The sequence below is a fragment of the Biomphalaria glabrata genome, chromosome 13 (genome assembly GCF_947242115.1).
Source record: "Biomphalaria glabrata chromosome 13, xgBioGlab47.1, whole genome shotgun sequence".
In the NCBI taxonomy this organism is placed as follows: Eukaryota; Metazoa; Mollusca; class Gastropoda; family Planorbidae; genus Biomphalaria; species Biomphalaria glabrata.
Genome location: NC_074723.1, coordinates 34,662,065 through 34,685,862, shown reverse-complemented (window position 1 = coordinate 34,685,862; position 23,798 = coordinate 34,662,065). Strand labels below are relative to the sequence as shown.

General features: G+C 37.1%; 1 protein-coding gene across 9 annotated transcripts in view; it reads right to left on the bottom strand.

Annotated features, from left to right (window-relative positions):
• The window catches only part of LOC106061485 (multiple epidermal growth factor-like domains protein 6), a 204,020-nt gene extending 182,020 nt beyond the window's left edge, over positions 1-22,000 (bottom strand). For 8 of the 9 annotated variants that reach the window (XM_056007535.1, XM_056007537.1, XM_056007543.1 and 5 more), the window contains exons 1-2: positions 21,516-22,000; positions 15,951-16,265 (exon numbers count right to left, since the gene is read on the bottom strand). In XM_056007535.1, coding sequence (XP_055863510.1) covers positions 15,951-16,243 — 293 coding nt within the window. In that variant the 5' untranslated portion in view covers positions 16,244-16,265; positions 21,516-22,000. The remainder of the gene's footprint in view (positions 1-15,950; positions 16,266-21,515) is intronic. The other variant, XM_056007536.1, reaches the window with a different exon arrangement.
• Positions 22,001-23,798: the final 1,798 nt, after the last annotated feature.

The following is a 23,798-nucleotide window of genomic DNA, read 5'->3' as shown; positions in this document are numbered from 1 at the left end:
GGACACATAAATTAAAAGTAGTTAAAAAAATTGCAAACTTGTAATTGTAGTATTTCAGTTGAGAGTATCAACGAATGGGAAATATTACACATACTAAGGTGTAAATTTTATGAAGATGAATTTACAACAAAATTTTCACATTTTTTTGCATTCTTCATATAAAAAGGTTGCAGAAAAAGTTCTACGCAAATATCTATCACCCTATATAAAACTTAAAATATTCCTCTATAAGAGTAAAATGAACAAATCCTTTTATGTTGAAAGTACGTTAACTTTAAAAACTACTCTTATAAAAAATTTTGATTTTTTTTCTATCAAATTTAAGTTATTTGTCAGGACCATTATACGATCCAAAGTGAAGGCCTTTCCTAAACTAAATGTTCCGCTAAGAGGATTGAGATTTTAATTAGAGCATGGAAAAATCAGCCAGGAAAACCAATGACAGGGTTTTGTGTCTCTCATTAACACGCATGGAGGCACGGTGGCTGAGTGGCAAAGCGCTAGGCTTCCGAACCGAGGGTTCCGGATTCGAATCCTAGTGAAGACTTGTATTTTTAATTTCGAGATCCTACGGCGCCTCTAAGTCCACCAAGCCATAATGGGTACCTGATATTAGTTGGGGAAAAGTAAAGGAGGTTGGTCATTGTGCTGGCCATAGATTGCAAAGTCTGAAAGGGGAACTACTAATTAAACGGATAGTACCGGATAAGAACTGCCTTTACTGTAAAACTGATGGATGACATCGACAAGTTGATAATCTCATTGGTTGTTTTAACAACCAATCAGAATTTAGGATCATTTCAAAGTGGTGCAATATTAATTATTACACATGCGATGTTAAAATTATCGTATACGTTACAGGAGTTCCTTCAAAGATTCATATGCGAATGATGCAGCGAATCCATGATCAATCCAGCCGTGTCTGTTAACTAAAGAACATGTTCCGGAAGGTCAAAATTGGAACTAGTGAAATCTGCCCATGTAGAGTGTCACCAGAGAAAGTCCTTCAAAACTGCATTCTTTTACCAAGAGGCTCGAACAAAACACTGGTCCTAAAACACCCCAATAGAAAGAAAACTATATGGAGAGCTCCCTGATTTGGAAACCACTGTGCATTTCATCTCATGTATTGGTCTAGTCATCTGAACACTCCAACATAACAATGAGAACGAGGAAGAAGAAGAACAAAAGATTTAAACTCTGCTCAGCCATTGGTTTTCCTGGCTGATTCAGGCTACCCGTTCCATTCTGAAATGGCACTAGGGAAGGAGCATTTGTAGGAAAATGTCCTAGTATATGAAATTAGAAATATGTCTTAATCTTTGAGTCTTTCTGAACATTTTTTATTATGTTGTGTTTCTGAATAAAAAAAATAAAATTTAATATTTTGCATTACTGCTAATGTTCTTTTTTAGTGTTCTGACCTGAGTTAAGTGATTTCCCTTAAGGCGTTACTTTAGTCCAATGGCTAATCAAACTATTTGACCCATAAACTTTTTTTTTATAGTTATAAATTGCCCACTGACCCAAATGTTAAAAAGCTATAATGTTAAAAAAAAATTTTTTTAATTGTTTAAGTATTTACTAACACGGCATAAGCATTAGATCCGTATTTTAAGCCACGCAAACGGACTGTTTTGCTACATTCTTAACTGAAGCGCCATGACGAAGTAGGAACGAGAAAAAAAAAAAGCTTCATTCACGAAGTCGTCTGCTTAATCCAGACTACTGACTCTTTTATTGCGTCAACAAAGTTTTCTTTATCTTGCTTGTACGCTCCATGTATTGAGTCAAGTCAATCTCCTTCGTGTAACCCTAACAGACATGTCATTTTTTTCTTCTTTTGAATGCTGACCTCTTGACTTAAAGGAGTGTATCTTTTCGAAATTATCAGACTGGGTAATTGCACGGATGATGGGTCCTTTCTCTGATTCTTTTATTGAATATGACTATAGGCTTAGCTCGATTTATCCCCTTTTTAAGAAAAAAAAATCTATATCTTTTTTATATATTTACTAAGTTAATGCTGTTATAGAAAGCCTATCAAGTTATAGAATCTTGTTCACGTTTTTGTAATGTTATAAAACTCACTATCATATTGGATTGGATATATTTTATGGATACTATTCTGACCTGTAAGTCCATAAACGCCAGAAAGAGAGCCTAAAACGACCACCGGCAGACAACGGCTATGTTATGTAGGTCGCAGCTGGGACTGCGTATCCAAGTGAATACTGTACTCCTTAAATATTCGGACTCGAAGAGACAAGCTTTATTATTTTGAGCCGTGTAATAACTGTATTTAAAGGAATAAAATATTTTTAGAACTAGGGTTCTTTAAAGATTCCTCGCCTTATATCACTTAGTCTGGTGGTCCGCTGGGGCACCATACAAGATTCGTCAATCGTCTTTCTCCATTTCTCTGTATATTTTCCCATGGATAGAATTGTATTTAATAACAGGCCTGTCTTTTCTTTCATGTTGTCTTTCCCTATCTTTCCATGTCTGCCTCCTCTTTTTTTTTTTTGGTACTGTTCCCTGAAGGAAGGAAGACCTCAAGACCTTGTAATATGGCCATAGAGTTTTAGTTTGCGTTATTTGACAGTAGTTACCAAGTCACAACTAAACCCAACAAATTTAGCCATATCTGTAAATACTGAAGTATTAGTTTCCCTTGTTGGTATCAAACACAAAATTATTAATCCTCTTGTAATTGATTGTCTTATTGGTTACTTTTTTTTTTATTGATTCATGTTTTGTCCATGTCAATGAATAATTGTTCGAAGTTTCAACTTGATCAGAGAATGTGTGTGGAAGAAATAACGTGTACAGACTTTTTACCAGACAGAGTGGATATAAGCTTTGTAAAGAACAAAGGCATAAATAGAAGAGATTTAGAGATTTTTTTACGACAGTCCACATTGTATACATACTGTCATAAGTTGATCATTTTAGTTGAAGAAGACAATCTATCGAATCAATGTAAACGCGTTCTTAATATTTATTTTGCGATAATTTTTTTTCAGTAAACTTAATTGCTTCTAAGGCTTTATCATAGACATACATTATTCCTAGACTGGACATGGAAATCTCTAACACTACACACAAAATTGAAAAACTTTTTTTTTAAAGAGAAACAAGGCGTTTTGTAAAGTAGTTATAAGAAGTAAAGGTGTTTTTTTCAACCCTAACCTATGTAACATATAATTTAATGCTTAGATCTAGTAATATAACATCGAAAATAAGAGCACTCTCGTCTCAGAATTATTATTTTGAAATTTTTAGACACATAATCTAGAATGATGTATGTAATCAATCTATTTAAATGTACATAAGATAATTAAAATCAACAGACATTAATTATTTCGATCTAGGATTTTCGAAACATTATCTCAATGGAAACTAACAGGAAATGGCTTTATTTCATAGATTTGCGTGAATATATAGTTATGTGATTAATAACCTATTCTATTTTTTAAAAAATCTCAAAATGGTATTGAATTATTTCTAAACTGTGAAAACTAAAGATCATTACTTTTCTAAGACATTAAAAGATCGATTTTCCTAGATTCGGGGCAACTTCCCATGCAGCTTAAAAATGAGCTACGTACAATATAATTTCTATATATATATATAGGTCTGTGATCTGATCATTATCGGATAAGAATTTGTTTCCATTTTCCAGTCTAGGTATAATATATATATATATATATATATATATATATATATATATATATATATATATATATATATATATATATATATATATATATATATATATATATATAGAGAGAGAGAGAGAGAGAGAGAGAGAGAGAGAGAGATTCCCTTATTCTTACTTATGATTCATGTTTTTAACGAAACTATATTTTAAAGTCGACGGAAGTGGTGGTCATTGATCCATAAAGACGCCCCAAGAATGTGCATTTCATACTGGATCAAAGCTTTGGACTTTCTATTCACTTTTTTAAGCCTTAAGTTACAATAGATCACAGAATAGTCGATCTCCAGGAATACATCTACCAACCAATCAGTCACCTGTGACCTATATACAAACTTTACCTAGAATGTTAGAGTAATGTGAGTAAGTAAAAAAAAAAAAAAGCATTTATATACAACTAGACATATTTTACCCGCGACCCGCGGGTCTTTATTTGCGCATTACTGTCGATATAGTCACTGAGAGTGTTTTGTTAACAATTAAACGAAATAATAATGTAATAAGTAAAGCGAATGTGTCAATGTAAAAATAGTGTGAATGAAGCTATCAAATCAAAATAGCTAATAGGCTTAAATCCATTTTTTAAAATTAAAACATTTGCTTTTGAATAATCTAGTGGATTGGATTTAGATGTATGTTAAACGTAGCTAATGGTCCTTTCACGTTATTTCTCTTTCGCTACGAAAATAAAATTAGTTTTGCGAAAATGGTTTACCCAAAGTCGATACATTCTTATCTATTAAAAACGAAAAGAGCGATAGCTTTGTTAAATGAATGGGATTATAAAGTGAACAATTAAACGAAATAATTTTTAGTACGCGATTCATGAATGAATATAGATCTAGGCCTATCTCAACTCGGCTTCGCAGCTTTCGTAAGCGAATGTAGCTTTAGAAAACCAAATTTGAATGTTTATTTGATCAAAATATGAAATGAATGGACTTTAATTAATATATTTATGTGTCAAAGTATAAAACTATCTGTGCGAAGAGAAGTTTTATCATCTTAGAGTTGGATTAGAGTTTTAGATCTATTGATGGGATTATAAAGTAAACAATGAAACGAAATAATTTTTAGTACGCGATTCATGAATGAATATAGATCTAGGCCTATCTCAACTCGGCTTCGCAGCTTTCGTAAACGAATGTAGCTTTAGAAAACCAAATTTGAATGTTTATTTGATCAAAATATGAAATGAATGGACTTTAATTAATATGTTTATGTGTTAAAGTATAAAACTATCTGTGCGAAGAGAAGTTTTATCATCTTAGAGTTGAATTAGAGTTTTAGATCTAGGGATGGGATTATAAAGTAAACAATTAAACGAATTAATTTTTAGTACGCGATTCATTACGGTATTGTCTAATGAAAGAATGTTCGTCAGGAAATCTGTAGTCACAGATATCAGGAAATAATTTATGTAAAAAATGCTTTTGAAACACAAAATTGAAGGTTAATTTTATTATATAATGAAATCAATGGATCTTCTTTTGTATTTTCATGTGTCAAAGTAAAAAACTATCTGCGCAAAGTGTATTTCTTAAAATTAGATCTAGGTCTAAATCCTTTCTATCTTTTCTCATGTCAACATTGTAGACATGGCCTAGATCCATAAAATACTATAGCTGTAATAGAGTCGGACAACTTTATTTTTTTTTGAGGGTCTTAAGTTTGTTTTAGGGCACAATACATACACTACGGTCTAAGTTGGTACCCAAGGAACATTCCTGCCTAGTTTTATCAAGATTGGTCAAGCGGTTTTGATGTCTATAAGTAACATACATACATACATACATACATACATACCCCTCACATTCTACTTTATAATATAGATATACATCGATATATATTCTCTTCACGGTTCAAGACTTTGGACACCAAGTAATGGAAAGATCACTCTTTTATTTCTGCAAGTCGGACGGACTAGAGTTATCCTACGTAATTTTAGAGGTGGAAAAAAAAAAGGGGGGGGGAGAACAAGTAGTATTCCCCCGTCACTAAATAGCAATGCCGGACTTAACCATTGTGACCAAGAAGTCCTGGAAAGAGAACAAGTAATCTACTCCGTATTCACCCGTCACTAAAGAGCCTCCTGGTAAATCGACAGGAGGCCGCGGGAAATCTGTTATTAGTTATAAAATGGTTTAATTTAATAATGTATACACCTAGAATTAGCGCGGGTCCTATGAAAGTGCGGGGCTCCTTGCGGTCGCATAGGTTGCAGTGGCCTAAGCCCCTCCCTGCAAAATAACGGCGTATGCTACGCCACCGGTCTACTAGTATTTTGTAAATACTTAAAAAAAAAGAATCTCATCAACCCCCATCCAAGTCACTATTTTTTTTTTATTTTATTCTAATCAAAAGCTATAACCTCAATAAACACTCGTTCAACAAAATTTAATTAGATTTTTTTTACTTATGTAATGTATATTTATGTAGCTTTTTAATTTTGACTATTTAAAGGGCTCCCCGGGTAAAAAAAAAAGTTTGAGACTCGTTTTCCTATATATACTCAATAAATGTTAATATGAAGATATACTCAATAAATGTTAATATGAAGATATACTCAATAAATGTTAATATGAAGATATACTCAATAAATGTTAATATGAAGATATACTCAATAAATGTTAATATGAAGATATACTCAATAAATGTTAATATGAAGATATACTCAATAAATGTTAATATGAAGATATACTCAATAAATGTTAATATGAAGATATACTCAATAAACGTTAATATGAAGATATACTCAATAAATGTTAATATGAAGATATACTCAATAAATGTTAATATGAAGATATACTCAATAAATGTTAATATGAAGATATACTCAATAAATGTTAATATGAAGATATACTCAATAAATGTTAATATGAAGATATACTCAATAAACGTTAATATGAAGATATACTCAATAAATGTTAATATGAAGATATACTCAATAAATGTTAATATGAAGATATACTCAATAAATGTTAATATGAAGATATACTCAATAAATGTTAATATGAAGATATACTCAATAAATGTTAATATGAAGATATACTCAATAAATGTTAACATGAAGATATACTCAATAAATGTTAATATGAAGATATACTCAATAAACGTTAATATGAAGATATACTCAATAAATGTTAATATGAAGATATACTCAATAAATGTTAATATGAAGATATACTCAATAAATGTTAATATGAAGATATACTCAATAAATGTTAATATGAAGATATACTCAATAAATGTTAATATGAAGATATACTCAATAAATGTTAATATGAAGATATACTCAATAAATGTTAATATGAAGATATACTCAATAAATGTTAATATGAAGATATACTCAATAAACGTTAATATGAAGATATACTCAATAAATGTTAATATGAAGATATACTCAATAAATGTTAATATGAAGATATACTCAATAAATGTTAATATGAAGATATCTCCCTTAGGTAAGCTTAGTAATTTTTTTTTTTTTTTTAATATTTTGCTAGTTAATGTTGTGCCTCCGCTAATGTTGCGATAAGCTTGTTAGCGAACAAACTGATTCTTCTTGAAATCAAAATGCAGTGCTGAGTCGAGCTATCAGCACTAGCCGCAGCTGGAATAACCTGCCCAGTAGCCAGCTGAACATTCTGGGCTCACATAGGTCTCAACAACCACTCTTTTTTCCCATTCACGGAAACCATCCCTGAATAATAATCCTAATTCGACCCAGATTTCTCCAAGCCCCCGTAGAATAGGATCATATTGCAAGAACAAAATTACAACAAAAAAAAAAAAAAAAAATACGAACTAACAGAATCAGGACTTGGAAATATAATGTAGGTTAAGAGAATAGGTCACCAAATCGAGCCGGCTACAAAGGTAAACCAGATTTGTGTACCTGGACATAACCTTCCTGATCAGCAACAAACTCCACCATTTTCCCCCCTCGCGCGCACGCCCCGTAACCTTGTAACCCCAGCCTTCAACAAAAATACGCGCAGACGACAAACCAAACTCGTTTCGTTGTTCGAGGGGGAAAAACACTTCCGGTGAGCGTATCATTTTTAATTAACACAAGGGAGGTAAAAAACAAAATGGTGGGGAGAAGAAAAAAAAAAAGACGGGCTTTAACTTTCAGTCAGGGGGAGATAATACTCTCTTAGTAAATGTTGTATTCATTCAAACCACCACCAGGGGAAAAAAATATGTTGCATAGGCAGGTTTAACATTAGATCAGGGGTTCTCAGCCTGTGGATCGCGACCCCTTGAGGGGCCGATTGACGATTTGCCAGGGGTCGTCTAAGACCATCGAAACTATGGATTGTTCTAGTGCTGTATCTGTGTATCGGGGGGGGGGGGGGCGCCGCAGAGTGGGGGATTGTAAAAAGGGGTCGCTGAGCATAAAAGGTTGAGAACCGCTGCATTAGATGTAAAAAGAACTGAAAAACGCTAGGTGGCAAAGGGTACGGTCAACGTGGGTGTGGGGGGATGGGGTGTGGGTGAAGACGGTGTAGTAACCTGACACCAGGGCTGAAAACAACAGGAGGAAATTAAATCAGCGCAGGTTACCTACCCTTGATGACACGTGATATCCCGGCATGCTTCAACTTTTTTTTTTTCTTCTTCAATGACAGTGTAAATACATAAAATCTCGTGCGCGGTGGGGAAAAAAATAGCGCGACACGGGAAACAAACTAAGTCCCTGACACTAAATATTTATCATATTGTCGTGGTTGGTTATGTGAACATATATAGGCCAGGGCTTAAAGTCAACTTTATTACAAGGGGGTGTCCGGTATACAAAAGACAAAGCCTTTAACGACTCTGCAGGGGGAAAGAGCCGCTATTATTGTATTTGGGTTGTGAGAATGTCTCGTACACTTGTGGCATAATGTGCATGTCGCAAAAGCTGTTTGTGATAGTCAAGAGAAATACTACACTAGTCTCTTTATTCGACAAAAAAAAACAACCAATAAATATTGAATTAAGTGCAGTGCAACAGTTAGGTATGGACCTCCAAATGCGTTTAATTAAGTGGATAAGGTATTCATCATCATCTTTCCTCGTGGAACATAGGGCCTTAGTAAAAACACGCCATTCTCCACGGTCTCTTGCTAGTTTTTTTGTATGGCTTCCCAGATCTTTCCTGTCCTCTCGGCTTCAACTAGTATACTGCGTCGCCATGTTCTTCTTCTTCTTCTAGCCAGCTTTATTGCTGCTGAGCTGGGAGCTCTTTTGCAGACTGTGCCAAGGAAAAATAGTGCGCTGTTTTCTTCAGTTGTTCAGCACTGCCGTAAAGGGTGTTGGTTATGTTGGGCTGTAGTGGAAGTAGGGTCTGTCTAAGGTGGATTAGGAAGGGGCATTCAAAAAGGATATGGTTTACGGTTTGATACGGGTGGGCGCAGTGTCTACAAAGGGGGAGTTGTGTGGGATTTATTTTATTGAGATGGTCATTTCGCCATGTTCATTTTAGAGTTTTTTTCTAGGTATTGTGCCCTGGGGGAGGGGGATCCACTATAAGTTCTGTCTTGATCTCCTGTTGGTATCTTTTCTAAGGGTGTGACCAATCCATCTCCACTACCTCTCTAAGTTCTGCAACTCTATATTTCTCAGTCCACTCATCTCCCAAGGTATATATTGGCCTCCTTCAGTCGTCGAACGACTATGGTTCATCTCAGAGCACACTTCCTCGTGTGGCTGTGGATCCCTGTTTTGGAGACAATCCCGTCCACAAATAGCGCAGGTTAAGGTGGCTTTTCCTTCGGTGGTAGAGGAGCTGACAATTTTTCGGATTGTACGTTTTTCTTCCTGAGCTGAGACCCATGTTCTTTCACTGTCCATAGCTTTTTTGGTCATTGTCTCTCTCCATCTGGTGCGGTCTAGAGCTATGTCTTCCCAATGGACTTCATTCACCAATCGTAAACAAACAACATTTAGTCACGTGATCTTATTGATACAACAACGAAAAAAACTGTCACGTGACAACCATCATAAATTAAACATGAGATTGTAAATTATATAGAAGAGATAGAGCACCACGTGGCTAAATGTTGTTTGTTTACGACTGGTGATTGAGGTCCATTGTCAGTATTGATGTTCACTGATTTGAGGTCCCGTTTTATTATATCTATGTAACGGAGGTGGGGGCGACCAGTTTTTTTCTGTGCCAGTTGCGAGTTGTCCATAGAGGATGACTTTGTTTGTTTCTGTTTTACATGTTTCGGATGTTCCTTCAGAGTTGAAGATAGTTTACTTCCTAGTCCAAACCTCCCGCAGGACGACGGGGGATGGGAGCGGACAGGGTTTGAACCCTCGACCGTCGATAAATCCGAACGACAGTCCAGCGCGCAAACCGCACGACCAGGCAGCCATTTGGGGATGCGCTTGTCCTCCATCCGGCGAACATGTCCAAGCCAGCGCAAACGGCGTTGTCTGAGGGCTGTAAAGATGCTGGGAATACCTGATCGCGCAAGGGTCTCAATATTGCACACTTTTTCTTTCCATGTGACTTTCAAGATCCTACGGAGACATCGCAAATGGAATGAGTTCAGTTTTCTCTCATGCTTCCCAAGGTATATGTAATTAGTCAATTTATAATTACAACAACTGTAGAAGGAAGAGCTACCGTAACATGCACAGAGGCTACTACTATGAACTTACTTAAAGTAGAAACTAGTAATATAATTTTTTTTTAACGAAACCAATTGCTAGTTAATGTTTAAGTTCTGTCTTGATAGCGAGAAGTTTAGATAGCTGCGTTCAAAAGTTACAGAAAAAACTTAACGCCTTGACGTTAAATGACTGATTAGTCACCAGTTGGTCAATATTCTATTTTTTTTTTTAGCCAAGATGTTCGAACAAACAAGGACAGTCTCACTTCAAGTTTAAAAAAAAAGAGCTTCATCTATCAGTGACACTGCTGACTGAACACCAGAGATAGGTCGACACGTTTCATTGGACCCACCATTCGCCATCGTACACCTGGTTGAACCTCCCCCGTCAGCAATACAGATACACCAGACACACACACACACGAATCTGTCAATAGAAACAGACAAAAAATATAATTAAACGAGCCCTTATTCTCCCCCCTCTTTCCGAAATCTTTGTACAAAAAAACTTAGCTACTTCAGCATGTTAGGAAACCAGGTAGAGATGTGTCGACATTTTCGTGGCTGGTGAAAAAACTTTTTTTTTGTCGAAGTACAGTATTGACCTAAATCAGGCAGGTAAATTATTGTACACTGGCATGTGTGACTTGCTTATGTTTTTGTATGTCTGTCATATTAATGTCTTTGCAAGTGTGTCTTATTAATGTCCTTGCAAGTGTGTTTTATTAATGTCTATGTACGTGTGTTATTAATGTCTTTGAATGTGTCTTAATGTCTTTCCAAGTGTGCCTTATGAAAGGCTTTGCAAGTGCGTCTTATTAATATCTTTGCAAGTCTGTCTTAATAATGCCTTTGCAAGTGTGTCTTATTAATGTCTTCGCAAGTGTGTCTTGATACTATTTTTACAAGTGTGTCTTATTAATATTTCGCATATATGTCGTATACTGCCTTACTGAAGTGCTGCTAGAAATAGCCAAGCCTCGTTGAGCCTCACAAATAGCCCCAGAAAGTCTACTTCATCTACCCGCGACGCATCCTTTGTATAAATGTGGGTGAATGAAGGTAGATCAGCAGGCACTGGGTTACCTATCTTTCTTAGCTATGCCCAAGTTGTCATTAGTCTCAAGCCCCATCCTTGAAAGTCATCCACACCTGTCATTTACCTTTCCTCAACGAGCCCATTCATGGACCTGGAGTTTACCCGAGGTCCCCCCCCCCACCTTTTTTAATCAAGCATAGAATAGTCAACAATACTTAACCGCTGGCCTCTTCGTAGTTGTATAGCAAGAAGGGGAGCCGCTCTTTCATACCAATCAAAAAGAGCCTTTTGTGTAATGAGGGGATACAAGGAACGACGGGGGTTAAAGAATTGATAATCCGCTTGTATACTGTAGGCCAGTGTGTAAGAGTGTGTGTGTGCGTAAGTGTGTGTGTGTGTTTAGAAGGGTTAGTCACGTGAGTATCGAGACTCTTGTTTGTAAAGACGAAATCGCGAAACCATTTGACTGACTCGAACCAATTCTACCGAGTGAAGAAAGCAGTTAATGAATTGTGCAAATGTTAGTAGGTCTTTTTTTATTTTTCGGAATTTCCCGGATGTGTTTAGGTTCACAAGAGTTTCGCGTGATTTTGCAGGTGCAATTTTTTAGAAAGTTTCAATAAAAAAGACAAAGACCACGAGAATGGAATGTTAAGGGGTTTTTTTTAGAATCTTTTCCGTAGTAGATCGTTGTAATCAAATAAGCCATAAATCAGTGAACTAAGACCTGCGTTTCTATCCTTGGCTGACTTGATTGATCTTAAAAACAACCTTTAGAAATTACAGTGTCAAGATTTGTACAAAGCTTATAACAATCCACTCTGCTTGGAAGGAATCTTGTACACGTTCTTTGTCACAGTTCCTGCTCTTAGTTGAAACTTTGCTAAAATTAATAATATTCATTGTCCATGACAACAGACGAATCAAATTAAAAAAAAAATTGGGTAATCAATTAGTCGTGATTATTTAAGTTTGTTTTATATAGTAAATGTACAAAACTAACGGGTGATAGTAAAGTAAAGCTCCCCTTTCAGACCTTGTGGTCTATAGGGCAGATGATGTAAAGGTTTCTGTGGCCGACGGTTAACGAGGGTGTCATGTGGCCAGCACAACGACCAACCGCCTTTACTTTTCCTTAACTTAAGACAGGTACTCAGAGCCGCCCAAAGATCCCGAATTTAAATATCGCAGTCTTCACCAGGATTCGAACCGGGAACCCCTGGTTCGGAAGCCAAGCGCTTTAGCACTCAGCCACCGCGCCTCCTAACGGGAGTTAAGCCTTGCGATAATGTGAGATAAGACAGTTATTGAACGAAGCCCCCCCCCCCTTTTAAAAAAAAAAGTGGGAATCGGACATGCAAGCGAACAGACGCATAATAGTCACGTGACCGGGAGAGTAGCTTACCAGTACGCAATCGCGCAGTTGTGTACATTAATGATTGATTAAAATAATTGTGATTGTGGGTTAGTATGCTGTGATTGTGTGTTAGTATGCTGTGATTGTGTGTTAGTATGCTGTGATTGTGTGTTAGTATGCTGTGATTGTAGGTTAGTGTGCTGTGATTGTGTTTAGTAGGCTATGATTGTGTGTTAGTGTGTTGTTATTGTGTTTGGTGGGCTGTAATTGTGTGTTAGTGTGCTGTGTTTGTCTGTTAGTGTGCTGTGATTGTGTGTTAGTGTGATGTGATTGTGTTTAGTGTGCTGTGATTGTGTGTTAGTGTGATGTGATTGTGTGTTAGTGTGCTGTGGGTGTTTAATTGTGCTAACGTAATGCATGTCCATTCAAAGTAAACGAGCTTTGTTTTTATTTTAATTTTGTAAAAAAAATATTGTTACAAATGACCAGTGACAGGAAGAGGTTAACGTGTGACCCCGACGAGATAACACAGCAGCGGGTGTTCCCTGGAATGTACATGTATAAACAGAGACAGGATGTGACGTGTCCTTACATGTTATTCCAAAAGGTACTAGCAATGTCCAGTGACAGATAGAGGTCACAACTTGTGACCCCGGCAAGATGACACTGCAGCCGATGTTTTCTGGAATCTACGTGTATAAACAAAGACAGGATGTGACGTTTCCTCACGTGTTATTCCAGAAGATACTAGCAGTGTCTGTGGAACTTTGGAGGATTGATTAGGGACTCTATATAAGCCAGAGAGTTAATGTGAAAGTCGTATGGAGTCGTGAATGAGTCGTCGTTACTGTTGTCTACTGTGCGAGACAGTAGAAGAGAGATGTGTACGACTCGATGCAAGTTAACTAGGGTAGAGTTAACTGGAGTGGACTACTGTCGTTAAAGTCTATACAGCGAACTACAGTGGACTTGAGCTGTTACAGTCGATAGAGTCGATGTAAGACGTGGGCGGCTCTGATTCGGTAGACTTGAGTACGACTTGGTTCAGCTTTGGGAGACCTGGAGCGACACTGGGAAGTGTGTCGTTGGTCTGTTCTGTGGAATAAGGCTCGATGCAAGTTGAGAAGAGATGAATTGCAACGAAGTGAAGAGATGAATTGCAACGAAGTATAGCTAACTGCAAACTGGCAGATATTGTACAGTCTTCTACGCTACATGTTACAGTAACGAATTGTTAGAGTTAATAGTCAATAAAGTTATATGAAACTGAAAGTTTAGTCGTCAAGTTCTTTGCAGTGTTTTTATTTGTGTGCCTACTAGTACATCTAGCCAGAAGATTCAGAAATACGTAACAATATTTTACTTCTTTTTTTTTCAAAGCGCAAACGAGAACTATAGGCCTAGTTGGAAAACAAAATGAAAACAATGATGTCATTGTATGGTTATGATACAGAAATTACAGATATGTAAAGACAGACCAATATTATCTTTTTTTTTTTTTTTTTTACAAATTCTTACATCAACTCTACTCTGGTATTTTATCCACGTAATTTCTCCCACTTCCCATTCTCTGATCAATTTGAAATTTTGCATAATTATATTTTGTTCCTAACAAGAAATGAATCAATAAAAAAAAATTTAACCACTTAATTAGTGCTAATTAATTATTAATTAATTTTAGTTTGATATAGATTAAGGGAAATAACTTTTTCACAGTATTGATAAATATGGTTCTAAATGTACAGTTCTTCCCTTTAACTAGTGCACAATTATAAATTGTTACTAACAAAACATGAATTAATAAAAAAACCAACAACAATTAATTCGTGGTAATAAATTAATTTAGCTTGATATAGATTAAGGGGAAAAGATCATACAGTATTTATAAATATGGCTATAAATGTACAGTTCTTGCTCTTTTATTTTTTTTATAGTGTATTTGTCAATGGGAGATGCATGCATAGTCGTGTGCCTTGTTTAAAATAACCCCATGCACACAAGATTATGTGGAGTAGACAATAGATCTAACGGCATTTCTTAATCAGTCCTACACGGCACGATACCGGCGGTAGAAAGGAAAGAAGAAAAAAAAAAGACGTAAACGAGACATAAAATTAACCAAAGGACAGTGTTTATTGACATTTTTTTTTTCCAATGTACTTGAGCTTTTCATTCATGGTACCCCAGGCGTCTCCTCAATTACAAGACATACTAACACTCTAGAAAATCGCCCTATCACTACAGAATGATCTCAAGTACTCTTAAGATCCTCCCAGGGCTACGTTTACCATATTTTGAGAAACGCTGCTCTGTGACAACATGAGTTTTGATCCCGTTTAAGATTCAACCTCCCTCCTCCTCCCCCCCCCCCCCACTTCCCCAGTCTGACATCCAAGTGATTCGTACGTCGCCATAAATTTAACCTCATCGTAAAGTGTTTGATTCTGGAGTGTGTGCCCGGGGGGGGGGGGGGGGGGGGAGTTTGGCATGGCGTCTAATGTTTGATGAAATTTAAAAGCTGTGTACTCTCGTTTTAAGAATAGAAATAAAAAAAAACATATAAGGTACTTCTAAAGGTATAACATTCTAATATGTATATTTTAAGTCACGTCTGCTATTTAAGATTTACAATCTACTGAGTACATATGGAGTCATTTCCCTGCTTTAAAACAACACTAATTGCAATGTAGGCATACACAAAAGGAGGAAAAAGTTATAAAACACAAATCGGAGGAAATCAAAAGTTCCATTACGAAAAAAAAATAACAACAGACGACATTAATATTATATAAATAAAGAAATAAAATTAGAAAATACAAAAAAAAATCAAGATTAACAATAGCTTTAAAGTGTCGCTGGAGGTCTTCAGTCTTAAGGCGGCTATGATTCATTAAGTGATGAAATGAAGGCCAGGTCAATAGTTTTGGTCAGGGTTTTGTTTCCCGTCTAACAGATACCTCCCCGTTCAGATCAGCTGTTGGATCCAAGGGAACATTTTACGGTTTGGGAACAGCCGCGTAGCAGTTTATGCCAGAAGGTAGCACTATGTACTGTAAACTGACTAAGGATCGCCGGCTTCTGGTTAATCTTCAGGGTTGAATCCAGAAACCTTCCCCGCTGTTGTGTTTATCAAGGTAGAAATTAAGAGAACGACAAGAAGTGAAAGTAGAAAAAAAAAAGGTTTGATCAATTTTAAATGTAAAAGTAATTAAATGTACTCACGCGCCAGGCTGCAGATGCGTCTCCTCTACCGGGGTGCCTCCAATGTAAGGGGGCTCTGAAGGAGCTGTCCCACTAGTTTGCGAGCGATTCGTATCCACAGCTCCGGCTGCAGCCACGAGATATCCGACAAGAAAGGTAATCCACTTCATAGTGTGAGAGCCACTCCGACAGTTGTGGTGCGTGAGTGCTCTGTGGCAAGAGCCAGTATTGGCTGATTGAGAACCTTGCAAGGCTTTTTCCTCACACGCCGTTTCGACGTCACTTCCGTTGAATTGGTAGTTAAATCCAGTCATTTGATAATTTCGTTGTTTTTAGCTAAAATATTACAAAAATAACACATAAACCATTTATCACAAAATTACTTCCTACCGAACTATCAATGAAACGAGGAATTTCTTTTTTTTTTAATTTTTTTTTTTTTTTTTGTTTTGTTTCTCTACAAATTTGCCATTGAAATATCGATGCACTTCTAGTGACGCCCCCTGTCAATATGAGAATACTGTCACTCAGGGCCGGATTTAAGTGAGCTACAGCCCTGGGGCATCCTGAAAATAGATTTAACCCGTTTGTCTGTGGCTTGGCTACCTAACAAGAGGGATTCGAACTCAGTAAAGTTGTGTTTACCGAGCGCCTAAAGGCAGCACAGAAAACCTTCTCCCAGATCCCCCTTCTCCCACTGGTCCACAAAAGAGATTTGACCATAGCGCACTGAGCGTGCTGTAAGCATGAAAGTTAAAAGTTCTTTATTTTTAAACGAAACAAACTTTAAGACAAAGTTCCGCTCAATGTGTTGTTTTCTTTAAACTACGCTTCTTTCAATGTTACGAGATTGTTACATCATTGTCCACAGCAAGACGAGACATAGTTAATGACCACTCCAAGGCCACCTTGATTATGCAACAATAGCCCCTAGACCGGACAGTGTCCTCTTGTTTGAAAGTAATTAGTGTGCGGGTGTCACTTCTAGAACAGACCGTGTCACCAACCCGCGACCCCAGTCTTCAACAGTGACCGCTATCAATCTTACGTTAAAGACAAAGTAGGTGGGGATTGGTGGGAAGAGTGGTCAGTATGGTCATTTTAATCACTCCAAGTGACACAGAGTATCCAGGAAAAGACAGAATAAAAGTAGCACTTTCAACTTAATTCCCTTGAGAACACTTATAATGATCGACCCTTTGCGTTTGATTGCTGAATGTACAACACATTGTTAAAATTTAATTTATAGCAAGCTGTTAAGGGCAGGCTCTTGACTGGAACTCACAAGGAAAGAGGAAAGTGGGCAGACCCAAGCAAACCTGGAAGAGGTCAGTCATCAGTGAAGCTGAGGGTACTGGAATGACATGGGAGCAGATGAAGAAAGCTGCTCAGAACCGAGTTCGGTGGAGAGGTGTGGTTGCGGCCCTAAGCTCCCCTGGGAGTACACAGGATTAAGTAAGTAAGCTGGTATAGTAAAACAAGACGCTGTCCCCATTAGCTTATAATAAACATTCAAATTGAAACAATAAAAAAAAGTTAAAATTCCAGAAAAAGAAAAACAAATAATGGAAAAAAAAAGCAATTATTGATCATTGTATTGTCTTCCCTTGTCTCAAGATAAAAATAAAGTTCCCCTTTCAGACCTTGCAGTCTAAAGGGCATATGAAGTAAAGGCCATCTGTTTCGGTGGCCCTTGGTTAACAAGGGTGTCATGTGGCCAACGCAGCGACCAACCACCTGGGTGAACTCAGAGGCGTCCAAAGATCTCAAAATTAGAAATTCCAGTATTCATCGAGATTCGAATCCGCGACTCAAAAAAAAAAAAAAATTTTAAAAATCCAGAAACTCAATTTTAAAATCATTTTACTTCAAAATAAGGAATAAAATATCAGGATTTAAAGGTAGAATATAACATTTTTAATTGAAGAGTTCTATCAAAAATAATTTAATAATAAGGTTATTATTTTTGAATGGCATTTTAATCGCTCAGATTTAGTGCTTATCCACCAAAAAGAAAAATCCTCAACCACCATTGACATCGCTGTACATCACACAACATAACAATAAAAGGAGACCTGAAGTTAAAAGGCATAGAAAGAATGAAAAAATCTTAGAGATATAGTGACTATGAAAACTATATGTAATAACAATACACTCTGCTATATCAACCGAGAGGATGATGACAACTGACCTGGTGGAGACAATCGAAGCTCTAAGCATTCCTAATAAGAACCTCAATACCTGTCAAAGAGCAGTACAGTTGCAGACCTGCCACATCATCAGGAAAATTTCTCAGTGGTCACTTAAGGGGACCACAATGAATTTTGTTTCCCTTTAACGAAACGCTCGACCCTGGCAGTGCCAGAGAATGAACATTAATTCATTCCTTTGATAACAATCACTTCATTTACATAACGCTGTTAACAATTATAATGTAGGCTCAAAGCGATATTAGAAAATAAGTGATTTAAAAAAAAAAGAATTAAAATTGCAAACTAATCGAAGTACATTTTGAACACGTAGGGTCCTCTTGACTTTGAATATAGCGATGCCTGTAGTTTAAGCTCATACGAGACTGACCTCTATACTTATATGAAAAGACTGACAGTCATTGAAGACTGTAGCTACGGCTGAGTGACAAAAAGATAACTCCAAAGCACGGTGTAAAGCAGGGGTTCTCAACCTGTGGGTCGCGACTCCCTTGGGGGTCGATTGACGATTTGCCAGGGGTCGCCTAAGACCATCGAAAATATCATGGATTTTTTTTTTTGTCTATTCTTCAATTCCTGTGTGTGTGTGGGGGGGGGGGGAAGGGGAGGGGGGTCGCGGCAGAGTGGGGGATTCTAAAAAGGGGTCGCCGAGCTTAAAAGGTTGAGAACCGCTGGTGTAAAGAAACCAATGGCGAGGCACGTGTTTTTCAAGAGGATAGGGTTTAACTGCACGAAAAACATATTTACTAAACCAATTGTGACAGTTATAACTTTAAAAATTAAAAATAAAAAAAATCGGTAGATATGGGTCACTTTGATATTCATGGAGTCATATGAAGCTGATGTGGACCTATTCGTGACAAAGAGTAGATTACTCTGAATACCCTTCAGTATGAGAATCTTGAACATAACAACAGTAAGACACACTATTATCTCATATTCGCCAGCTTTCACAACACAAACTGGCCTTTTATTCTGGTCAATCATTACAAAAATAGACCAAAGTCCCAGGATGTGGCCTTAATCCCACATCTTTTTGTTTCTTTTATTTCCTGTCTATAGTTCCACGTCCACGGCCAAAGCAACAAGGCGCATTACACGGCTTACGGAGTACCAACGATTAAGCGAGCAGAAGTGGAACATAAAACCTCTCGCTGACCCAGTTCGGCCAGCAGACAAAACAATTGCATGCCCCAATAAATTGTAAAGCCCCAAAACGACCACCTAAGTTGTGGAGAAAATTCTACACCAGAGTGTCATCCTAATTCGGAGTATCATTCAGGTCAAGGCTATGACCATCACAAACCACGAGTAAAAAAAAAAAAGCCAGGCAGTTTTAGGCTGGACGTTACTAACTGTCCAACGCCGTAAAGTTTTCATCGGCCGCGGTATCCGGGTAGGAAGAAAAGAACCTTCCATCTGTCTATGTGGCTCACGGTTCGCGAAGGCGTCACGAGGCCAGCACAATGATCAACCCCCTTTATTTTCGCCCAACTAATGCCAGGAACCCATTAGAGCTGGGTGGACTCAGAGGCGCCCTAAGTAATAAAATACTCCGAAAGACACAAAGATAAAGGCACATTCCTCGTCCCATATGCTAGGACAAATTGGTACAAACACTCCTTCTTCCCTAGTGCTATTAGAGCATGGAATGGGTTGCCTGAGCTAGCCAGGAAAACCAGTGACTTGGCAGAATTTAAGTCATTGGTTAATATGCATGACGCGTAGGACGTAATCATCTTCTTTTTTGAAGTAACGTCTGTATAATATAAGATAAGATAAGATACGTATTACAGCTGCGTACCGATCAATTTAAAAAGTCAAAAGAGCCAATGGGCCTCATTCACCAATCGTAAACAAACAACATTTAGCCACGTGATAATATTGATTAAACAATGAAAATTACGTATCATGTGACAGCCTTTATGGATTGCGTAATTTGTATAGAAGATATAGAGAATCACCTGGCAAAATGTTTGTTTACGATTAGTGAATGAGGTCCATTGTATTTAGAATGTACTCAATTTCTTACAGACTGTTTCTTTTATGTCCCAGACGTTGCTACGTAAAAATGAGACTATTACGCCACAGCCCAAAACATCCGCAGGTCATCAGGGGATGACTGCGTGCAAGGTTAGAACTCGGGACCAGCGTAAAGACAAATCGAAGCGCTCACCCAGGCCAGGCAGCTCCGTGCTTGTAAGGAGACGCAGCCAAAAAGCCCAAAATGTCGTAACAGAAAAATCCATAACTTCATAAAGGCTAACTTTTGACTCTTGGAAATATTACAACAGATATGACTATGCATCTCAATAGGAAATTGAATTTCTTTAACGGATCTAGAGCCAAAGTCTTCTATCTAGAAAGACGATTGTAGTCTTAGGTCTAGATCCGCATTCAGATCAAGGCAAAACCTGAAGATCTGGATATAAAAAATTGACAGAAACAAGACTACTTGATCTAGAGTTTGAGTTTGAGTTTAGGCACATCGGCACAATTTAGGCCATGTCGTGCCCGTAATCCTTTAAGGATCATTCTCCCTTTACATAACAAGGGCTAACTTCTACACAGTTAGATCATTAAAAACTAGATTGAAATGTAATAACTTTTAGTTTAAGCTGGAAGAAATCAAAATTAATCAATATCTATATCTAGATACGGATGCAGATCTATATAGATCTATAACGCTTTTAGAAGTTATGGATCTAGATTTTCATCTTTTCAGACTCTTACATTAGAAATTAAGTATGTTCAATGTACAATCAAAATTAATCAATATCTATATCTAGATACGGATGCAGATCTAGATCTATAACGCTTGTAGAAGTTATGGATCTAGATTTTCATCTTTTCAGATTCTTACATTAGAAATTGAGTATGTTCAATGTACAATCAAAATTAATCAATATCTATATCTAGATACGGATGCAGATCTAGATCTATAACGCTTGTAGAAGTTATGGATCTAGATTTTCATCTTTTCAGATTCTTACATTAGAAATTGAGTATGTTCAATGTACAAAGTACAATGTACAATCAAAATTAATCAATATCTATATCTAGATACGGATGCAGATCTAGATCTATAACGCTTTTAGAAGTTATGGATCTAGATTTTCATCTTTTCACACTCTTACATTAGAAATTAAGTATGTCAGTATGTTCAATGTACAGAGGCCATGAGTATCGCGTATAGAGATTTTGACTGTCTTGGGCTAAAATCTATAAGCATAATAATCGAGACGCATAGAATATAGAATAGATCTATAGCGTATATCTAGATCGGATCTAGAGGATCATTCTAGCCTCAAGGTCTAAAATCCTCTTGACGATTTCAAAAATAATAATCTAGATAGTACATCTACTAATATCTTACCAAATTCAAAGATGTCTAGATCTAGGCTTTGAAGTTCACACTTTTCACACAAGAACACACAGATATCCACGGATAATATCCTACCCCACAATATAAACAAACAGGTTTGCTTGCACCCGCGGCACGAATACAATATAATCCATGCAGAGAGATTCCCGTGCGATGTCCTACACTGTAGACTAGTCACTGGGAAGTCTGCACACAAATCACAACAGACGACGTATTGCTGCTCCTTTTCGAAAGATTGAATCTAGATCTAGATCTAGAGATCACTAACTAATTTCTAGACTCTAGATCTAGAACTAATTAAAATAAACACCGTTTTAAAATACTGAACTTTAAAAACACACGGAACACATTAAAATAACAGAACAGGTAGACTAGATTCCTGGCTTACTTCTCTGAAAGAATTGTGTCGCGGTAGAGGAGCAAAAGTATGTCACACTTGCCTCCCCTTGTTGGCTCTGTCGCTTCTCGAGGTTACCCCCGAAAAAAAAAATGGAAGGGGGGGGGGGGGGGTTGCCAGTTCGCCGGGAAGCAAATGAAGGTTCACGAGACGCGCCGAGTGTGACCGTGACGATTTGTTGAGGTGGCTTTTTACTCCTGCGGCAGGAGTAACGCGCACAAGTATGTGATTGTGGGGTCTACGTTCATGGTCATCTAAACTAGGATGGACCATCCAGTGGCGTACCGAGGGGAGGGCGGATGGAGAAACCACATCGGAACATAAGGGAAAGCCTAAATGGTTATCAAATCATTACAATAACAAGGTTACAAAGACAGTTTGTGTGGAAACACAAACTTAAAATCGGCCCCCGAAGTGGTCCACCCAGGCAGGCTTCAATATTTTCAGAAAGAGCATCCAAATGAAATTATTTCAAAGACAAATGAGAGATAAGAATGGAGAAAGAAGGTTGACAGATCTTGTGTAGTGCCCCAATGGTGCTGCAGATCAAAGGATAGGTGCAAGTGAATGCAAAGTTAGATGTGAACCTGGCTTAATTAGTTCCCCTTTCAGACCTTGTGGTCTTTAGGGTAGATGATGTAAAGTTCATCTGTTTTTGTGGCCTACGGTTAAAACGAGGGTGTCACAAAAAAACTTGATTAAGTAATAAAATATGAAAGAATTGTAATTCAAATGCGTTCTACGACTGAAGGAGGCCAACAATAGATCAAAGTATGTTTGGGTTTCTAGCTAATCACTTATTTTCTTTGTAAGTTGTCTGTTTTTTTTCCAAAGTACCATTCTTTTCCACTTGGGTGTCACCCCCCCTTGTCGATGTCACACGGTGCGGACCGCACCCCCGCACCTGCCTAGTGACGCCACTGCATCGTATATAGCGAAAGGACGGCACAATTATCGTCATATGTCTCAATACTGCAAGATTCATCCCATTTTCCTACATAAAACGAAATTAATTAATTTCCACTAGTTAATTAACTAATTATTTTTATAATTGATCCATGTCGACGACATTATGTGTCCGTGTTTTGCTGTTAGCATGTAGAGTTATTCCCCTTGGCAAATTAGTTCCTATGTTGTTGTATGTTACCTGTGTTATGTTAGATCAGTGGTTCCCAAACGTTGTGGTCTCGTAGACCCCTTGCCATGTTTTCGGTAGACCCCCTGTTTAACTTGCAAATTCATGAATATAAAAAAAAAAAAAAAAAAAAAATTCAAAATGTAGTAAGTAAAGAGTTAAAAAAAGTCATTTAAAGCTAAACACATGTACCGGAAGCTCAAAATTAGAACCAGTGAAATCTGCCCACGTGGAGTATCACCAGAAAATGCCGACCACGTCCTCCAAAACTGCTCTCTCTACCAAGAGGCCCGTATAAGACATTGTCCCCAAATCACCCCAATAGAAAGGAAACTATATAGAGAGCTCCCTGATTTGGAAACCACTGCGCAGTTCACCTCATGTATTGGTCTAGTCATATGAACACTCCAACATAACAATGAGAACGATGAAGAAGAAGAAGAATTTAAAGCTACATATTAAGTTATAAAGAACTATCTTTTTTATTGATAAAATTCAAATATAAACCAACTAAAATAACAATTAATATGTGTTGCTAAAAATTACCAAAACACACTGGAAATGTTTAATTTTGGCCTTGTAGGTCAATCATCCGTCAATTTTATGTTTCAGACAGGAATTTGTTTTGATATGAAGTAGTGCCTAAAACATTAAATATTAATTAATTAATTTGCTTTAAGCATCATTGTAAAAGGTCTCGCAAAGATCAGTTTCTCGTGTATTTCTTGATTTTCACGTATGG